The sequence below is a fragment of the Grammomys surdaster genome, unplaced genomic scaffold, assembly GCF_004785775.1.
Source record: "Grammomys surdaster isolate TR1022 unplaced genomic scaffold, NIH_TR_1.0 273, whole genome shotgun sequence".
NCBI classification, from domain to species: Eukaryota; Metazoa; Chordata; class Mammalia; order Rodentia; family Muridae; genus Grammomys; species Grammomys surdaster.
In genome coordinates this window covers 244382-252872 of record NW_021604714.1, presented here as the reverse complement: position 1 = coordinate 252872, position 8491 = coordinate 244382, and the positions used below count along the sequence as shown (strand labels likewise).

Below are 8491 nucleotides of genomic sequence, written 5' to 3'. Positions count from 1 at the left end.
TTGGTGGTCAGGTACGCTCTAGCATTTGTTTCAGATGGGGTCTCTCATTGGCCTGGGGCTTCACCAAGTAGGATGGGCTAGCTGACAGCAATCTCCAGAGACCCATTTTCTGTGCCTATGTTGTGCTGAGATAGTAATTATAAACCACGGTTTTGTTCTGTTTTGAATGTGGGTTCTGGGGAGCTGAACTCAGTTCCCAAAGACTACAAGGCAAATGTTTTATTGATTCAGTCATCTCTTTAGTCCTTTTTTTAAACAGTGTGTTGGGTCTCACTGTGTAGGCCAGGACAGCCCTAAACTCATTATTTAATCCTGTCTGTCTGTCTTTCTGAGTCTCCTGCTTCAGCCTCCCTAGTGCTGGAGTTATAGGCACGGGCTACCATGCCCAGCTGTGTACCTCTTCATATACACAGCAGCCATTTCAAGCGACTGGCCTGCCCATTCATGTCTATACACGTGCTCTCTGCCGTGTTCACACAATGAGAAAATCACCTAATAATCACTCACAACATGCACCCTTCACTAAGTGATGAAACAGTCAACCATTTCCTGCTCTTATCCAAATAATTTTAAAAGCAGACACATGAAATTCTCCCCTTAAGTTGGTGTATATTTATGATATACAGTACCGGGTCTCATGTCTCACAGGACATCGGCATGCATATAGAGTATGTATTTGACCACATTTTCCCCTTCAGTCCCTACAGTTTCACTTGTGCTTTTATGTCCCATATACACATACAACATATATACATACATTACATATATATACAATTTATATACATATATAATGTATGGTCTGCTAATGATATAAAATGTGCCCATATTATCTGAATATGACTTAATTTGCCAACGCCACCATCTCCAGCTGCATTCATTCCCCCGCAAACAATGCAATTTCATTCATGTGGATGGAATTCCATTATATGTGTGTACTTATACCACACTGTTTTCATTTATCTGTTGATAGACGTATAAGCCAGTTCCATCTGGTTATTGTGATTTGAGCAACAATGAACCTGGATGTGTAAGTGTCTCTGTGATATATTCTGGAAAATACTCAGAAATGAGAGAGCTGGATCACGTGACAACTTTGTTTCAGTTATTATTATTATTATTATTATTATTATTATTATCATTATTATTTGAGGAGTCTCCATGCTGACTTCCTTAGTGGCTGGGCTAATTTAAATTTCCATCAGTATAAAATTCCATTAGAATTCTATTTTCTCAACATCCCTGCCAGCATTTGTAGAAGTATTTTATAACTCTAAATCTGACAGAGGATTAATATCTGGGCTAGAATATACAAAGAGCTAAAAATAACTAAATACCAAGAAATCAAACAACCCACTCAAATAAATAGGAAAATGAGATGAACAGGCAGTTCTGAAGAGATGAAGGGCTATATAAATGGCCAATAAACATGAAAAAAAATGTTCAACATCACTAGCCATCAGCAAAATGCAAATTAAAGATAAATTAAGATTCCCTCTCACCCCAGTCTGAATGACAGTTGTAGGAAAACATCTGGACTTTTAATGGTAGAGTCAGCCCAAATAGCTTTTACGTCAATATTTTGGTTGACAGACTTCTGCCCCCAGCAGAACAATGACACACGACTGCCACTCCATTATTCACACAGAGCAGCAGCACTCTGACCTCTGCTGAGAGCAGAAGGAATTCTACAGGGTACCAGTATGAACAGGATGGGATCTGAGCCAGACATCTTACAGATGCACCCTCTGCACAGCCGTCAAAATGGACCCAGAGCTCACGAGAGAGCAAGCTGGGAGTGACAGGAACTGTCCTCTCGCAGAAGGGCAGCCTGAATTTTATGCACCTCCTTGTTTTGTATGCATGCAAGACCTTCAGTAAAAAGTGCTGTTGACAGTTCACAGGGCCCACCCAAGAAGAAAGCTAGTGTGTCTGAGCCCATTTATAGGTTAGGCACACACAGGACACAGAGACAAATGCACTTAGACCCTGCCCTGAAGGACCTATAGGTCTCTGAGGGGAAACAGCCATATCCACAAATCAGACTCTGCGGCAGATACTCGAAGTCTGGAAGGCACAGTAGCAACGCAGGGATTAATCAATGACCCATTGGCACAGAGCACAACAGAGATGGAGGGATTATTTCAGATTGTTGCAAGAAAGGTGATTTTGCTCTGAGTATGCTCCAGTGCATTAGCAGTAAGCAAATGGCCAAGACAAGGAACAGTGAGAAGGAATTCCTAGAGTCACGGATGGTAGGTGGGAAGTGGGTCTATAGACAGAGCACAGGCTGAGTTTGTTGGGGTTAGAAAGGTAACCTGGGGATGAGACTCACAATATCATGGAGGGGTCTCCAGAAGCTGAAAGGTTGGGTTTTGTGGATGGAGATTTAGGGAGGCACTGAGGGTACTGAGTCTGCATCTTTTGGAAGATGGGATATTGGTTTGGCATTATATTATTATTCTTACATTATCTTTGTATTATTAGAAGACATATATGGAATAAAGGAACATAGTAATGTGAAGAAAGGAGATGAATTACTCTAGCATCCATTGAGTTGAGGCACCTTTCCAAATGAAGCCATCATGCAAGTGAGAAGGTAGCCAAAAGTAAGTATAGGTGAGTATATATCTCAGAGGCATGACCCAGTGAGGATGTATGGAAAGATGCATACATATCTGTGTGAGATAGACAGACTAGCATGAAAAGTCCTCAGATTGGATCAGATAGGGGGAGGGAAGGGGTGCTCAGAAAGTCGTAAAATTAACAGTGTCAGACGCTAATGAAGGGTCTGGAAGGATGACAAACACTGGCCAGGCACTGTGACTGTAGCAACAGAGGTAGATGGTACAGGTCGGCTGCAGACTGTCAAGCACATCCAACATGAGGAAGAGACAACGTGCTCGTGGCAGGAGCAGAGTAGATAGGGTCTTTGGAAGCAGTATTAGGAGACAAGGCAGAAAAGGGGGTCACCTGTGTCTCACTGAGACTCACATTGCCCTAAGACCTAAGGAGAAGCAAGCAGTCAAACTAAGGCTACCCTGCTGCTGCTTCAACAGTGGGAGAAGCCCTACTTTCTTCCCAGTCTACCCTTCTCCCAGTGCCCTGCCCCTCCCATGATTTGACTCCAGAATGAGTCACAGAGATGCCCAGTCTCAAACCCACAGAACTTCCTGTTCTGGCTACTGGGTGCCAGGAGGCAAGCTGCTTTTTGAAGATATACCAGGAGACCATGAATTTCCTACTCCTGGCACTGCACTGCAGGATATGAAATCAGGGCCTGCCTACTCTAAGCCTGAACCTTATGGTGGTCTCTAATTGGTCATCAGAAAGTCAAGCTAGGGGCAGGGTCTCTGAGTTAGGTAGCCTATCCCCCAGTAAGTCATTTCAGAAATCCTGGAAGCCAGCTATAATTTGGTGGCATATGTCTATAATCTTAGCACTTAAGAGACAGACAAGAGGATCAAGAGTAGTCAGCCTGAGCTACACAGAAAGTATGAGGCTAACCTCATACTTTACCTAAGGAAACTGTATCAGAGAAGAAGAAACAGGAAAACTAAAGACCTGCTTGGGGCTGGCACTATTCTGGGGGAGCTGGTGTCTCAAGTTTCTCCATCCCGGGTGACAGTGAGGTACCACCCCAAAGTGGATCCCAGCAGAGGTCCTCAGATGCCTGTGGTGAGGCAGGAGTACAAGACCAGTCTAGCCTGGTTCTCTCTTGCTCATGGCTGACAGGGTTAGATAGTTTACAGGGTGTTAACGCTCTAAGGCTTGGCTCCATGGTGGAAGAGCAATAACAGGTGATATTAGTTCTCTTACTCCCTGTGTACATCTACCTCCTTCCCAGAGCTCTAGGGTCTAGCACAGCACCTAAACCCAGAGAGAACTGGAAAGCAGCCGAACTGAAGTCAGTGCAGCTCCTGAGCCTCTGATCCCTGAGCAGCAGGTCCACTCTTACACATTCTATGTTTAACTGCCATGGTAAGGCATGGTGTCGCTTCAGCTAACAGTCAGGAAACTGAGATTCCAGCAGAGGACTCCAGGTATGTCATCGGGTCTGTACAGAGGGGTTGAACAGCCTCAGCAACTCTCTAAAGGAGCAAGCCAGAGAGGAGGCTACTCTTCTACCCTGTCCCAGCCCTCCATTGCTCTGTGCCCAAAGGAGAGTGACAGGCAAGGTGGTATTTGTGGTTCCTCTGAGTGGTAAGGTCACCTGCACAGCAGGGGAGGTGAGACAATAAGGAAAACAGGAAGTGCAGTCACAACTGGAGAAGCCACTTGGAAGAGAATCACAGTCAGCTCTGCCCCCCCAAACCTTCAGGCTTCACAGTGCTCAGAACGCTGTCTCAGAAGCATGGGGACACCTGCTGGGCTTTCTTTAGTCATTTCTGTTGAAGCCACAGCCCTCCTGCTTCCTTCATCTTAAGGTAGCAGAGACCAAGAGAGGTTAGCATTAGCTACCATGAATGCTCTGTGCACGTGTGGATTGGATTTCATCATTAGCCACCACAGATGCTCTGTGGATCATCATTAGCCACCATGGATGCTCTGTGCATGTGTGGATCGGGCTTCATCATTGGCTACCACGGATGATCACGTGTAGATCGGGCTTCATCATTGGCTACCACGGATGCTCACATGTGGCTCGGGCTTCATCACTAGCCATCACAGCTACTCCATGCGTGTGGATCAGGCCTGCAATCACTTCACTTCTACTACAGGACTTCAGGATGAAGTCACTTAATCAGCAGCAGAGCCGGCTCAGGTTTCAGCTGCCCTTTCTGACAGAAGGTTCCCTTTATCCCGCTCTATCTACTAGCAATGAGCCCTATAAGATGTATTCCTGTCAGCATATTTCATTAGTGACTCCTTCCTAAAGCCAACCTGGCTGCTAGCAGAATTCAACAGTGTCCCCCAAGCAGATCCCTTGCTAGCTGGTCATGCTTCTAGAGCAGGCACGGGTAGACTGTTCTATGGAACACAGTCCGGTGGTCAATGGGGGTTCAGAATCCATCAGTATCAACCACCAGGTCCCTTTTTGGAAGAAACCATGATCCTGAAGAACATCTGAACCTAACAGCCCATGACAATGTCATGGAGGCAGGAGAGGCATAAACCCGTGACTCAGTAAGGATCCCAGATGAGAATCCTGCCCTCTCCCTCTCCCTCTCCCATCTTCCCCAGAGCCCAAGAGCTCATCAGTCAGTTGGGTTAACAGCCTGATCAGACATGCTCGGCTTCAAGGGGAGAAAGGCTTGACTCCTGTGGGTCACTTACTGGGGCCAAAAGTTGAGGTGCTCACTGTGGACCATGGAGTGAGAAGCAGCAAGCTGTCTTTTTCTCTTTGCCCAAGATATCTGTGTTGGTACACAACTGGGGAGCAGAGATGGCCGCTACCAGTTGCTATGCCCTCATAGGAACTTAAAAACAGCAAGCACTTATCAACAGCCTGAAGAGATTATTCCATGAAGGAGAGTGGTAGGGCCACAGGTCAAGACAAGTAACATCACCGTTGGTTTTTTTTTTTAAATAGAAAATGTGCCAACAGTCCCGGGTTGTTTTTGTAATTATTTTTTTATTGTCAACTTGACATAACCTAGAGTCACCTGGGAAGAGAGGCTTGCAATTGAAAAACTGCCTTAATCAGATTGCCTGTGGCTATGTCTATAAGAGACTGACTTAGCAGATGATTAATGTAGGAGGACCTAGGCCACTGTGGGCGGCACCATTCCTAGGCGGGTGGACCTGGGCTGTATAAAAAAGATAACTGAGCATGAACGAGGGAATGAGTTACAGAGAGCCAGTGAGCAAGCCAGTAAGCAGCATTTCTCCATAGTTTCTGCTTCAGTTGCTGTTGTGTTTCTGTGCTGACTCCCCTCTATGATGGGCTATGACGAGGAAGTATAAGCTAAACAAACCTTTTCTTTCTTTAAGCTGCTTTTCATCATGGTGTTTATCACAGCATCAGAAAGCAAACTAGAACAAGGCCTAAGGACCATTCCCTGAGCAAAATGGGTGCAGGCAGAGGAATATGTAAGTCAAGATCAACAAACACTCCAGAGCCCAAAGTGCCCAGTGCAGACCACGGCCTCTGTCTGCGACAGAACCAACATGGCTGTGCGGATAAAAGTACATGACACCGCGTATGGGTGTTTTCGTATGTGTAAGGGTCATGTTTGTGAGTATGTGGTGTTGATGTGTGTGCATGAGTGTGCATAATCTGTGTGTGATATGCAGCTGCAGTTTTCAGCTGACATAGCACGTCCAACAGAACTACAGTTCTCCAGAAGTTCAGTGTTTTATTTTTATTTGTTAACATCTATTTGAGGCTCATCTCTTTAACTTAGGAGGTAGAGGCAGGCAGAATTTCTATGACTGTAAAGCCAGCCTTGGCTTCATAATCAATTCCAGGACAGCCAGAGTGACATAGTGAAATTCTGCCTCAAAAATAAATGTGTTTACTTCATTTTATTTGTTGTATTGTTTTGCTTGCACGCATGTTTGTATAGCATGTGTGTGCCAGGTGCCCACGGAGGTCAGAAGAGAGCACTGGATCCTTTGGAACTGGAGTTACAGATGGTTGTGAGTCATCATGTGGATGCTGGGAATTGAAGCTGGGCCCTTTGCAAGAGTACATGCTCTTAAATGCCCTGCCACCTCTCCAGCCCATTTTTAAAGATGATTCTCCATAGAAATGTATCCAATTCAACTGGAATTTTGGAAAATAAAGCCAGCTGCTTATTGGTTCCTTCCCAAGTTTAGCCAATTACTGATGCCATTCCTCTGAAGCATGCCCAAGACAGTTGGAGACTACCTCTGGAAAGAAAGTAAAGCACCGGGTGGATGGACCTTGGGTTAAGAAGGTGCAGAGTGGGCAAAAGCTGGCCCTCCCCTATTCTCACTGTGCACAGGTGCCTTGTCCTGCAGTATGCTAAGCTTGGAGGCCAGTGCCCACATCTCCAGGAGCCACAGAACCTACTCCTCAGTCTTAGTAGAAACTTGACGGCACAAGAAACCCCCTCCTCCTTTCCTGGCATTTATAAAGGAGAAACTTTCAAAGATTGACAGGTTTCCTAGACTTCAGACGATTATTGCTCTATGTTCTTTAAGCATATTACTTTAGGTACTTAAGTCTACAAATAGACTAGCAGAAATATAATAAATGTTACATTTAGAAATAGAAGGCTCTATAAAATGAATGGCAGAAAAGGTCCGAGCATTGTGGCTCATTCTGGTTCTCAGATCTTGTCCCTTCTCTGCTGAAAGGAATGTCACAAAGTTGCTCAAAATGTTCCACCCAAGACTCTTCCCAGGACAGACATACTGAGCATCGGTGAGAGAGGAATGTCCAAGATGGCTGACTATTACTCCAGTGCTGTATCCTGGAATGACTCATAACCACCTCACACATGGAGGCCACCGTGCACATACTTACTTATAAGGCCTATGATGCCAAGTGGTTGCCCATGAGGAGAAACACCTAGCCACCCACAGCAGCTCTGGTGTGGCTTCCCTCAGGATAGCTCAGGAATCCAGGGCACAAGGGAATAGAGGTAGAATAGGTACCATGGGAATCATGGATACAGGCCCGCCGCTCTGGGAATTACCTGGGTGGGTACCGTGCAGGACAGATGGGCAAGCTCCCCAATCCTGGCTGCGGCACGCGGGTCGCTGGAGCTGATCAGCACCGGTGCACTAATTTCCATGGAGTGCCTGTGACTGGCAGCCTGTGAGGATTTGTGCGTCACACTGAGTGCGGTGAAGGAGTGGCGCTTCTTGGCATTCTTCTTGCTGTCCACGCGTCGTTGAAAGGCACTGACTGCCCCTGAGCTACTTAGGGTGGGACCTGGGGCCACATTGGCTACTGTGCTGGGGTCAGAGGACAAGAGGGCATCGTAGTTGTATGCAGTGGTGGCGGCAGGGCACAGCTTGTCCATTTCGATGAGTTGCTTGGCAGAGTCATTGAGCTAGGTGGGAAAAAAAATGAAGAGAATGTCTTTACATAAATGTCAGCTACACCACATCCTCTTCTCTGCCTCTCAGCCCTGGCCTGAGCTCACATTTGGAAAATGACGTGTTTACAAGGTCAGAGTTTTTAATCTGTGGCTTCCACCATGAATTTGTACAAGAAAGTAGGGACGCAGGCCATGGGTTCCCTTGGAAAAGGTTTCTGGAGATTACTGAAAGGCACAGAAGGCTGGAAGGGCCTTCTAGGGCTGCTGCCACGACCCTGACCCTGTCTTTCTCAGGGGGTTGGCATTTCTTCACACAGTCTATAGCTCCAGTGGAGAGGAACAAAAGGCCAAGGGAATGAGCATCTTCAGAAAACTCTGGGCATTTTGAGGTACACCTGGTCTGGTGTCGCGGAGATACTCATCAGCCTGTCACATGAAGTCAGTCATGAAGGCACTGAGGGATCACAGACTGCCTGAGTACCTACCTGTCTTCTTGTCTATCTAGGCTGTATGTGCTGAGATAACTAACGAGCAAAGAC

General features: G+C 46.2%; 1 protein-coding gene across 1 annotated transcript in view; it reads right to left on the bottom strand.

The window, feature by feature from the left end:
- The window catches only part of Sh3rf3 (SH3 domain containing ring finger 3), a 292047-nt gene that overhangs the window by 76121 nt on the left and 207435 nt on the right, over positions 1-8491 (bottom strand). The window contains exon 4 of the mRNA XM_028776852.1: positions 7605-7964. Coding sequence (XP_028632685.1) covers positions 7605-7964 — 360 coding nt within the window. The remainder of the gene's footprint in view (positions 1-7604; positions 7965-8491) is intronic.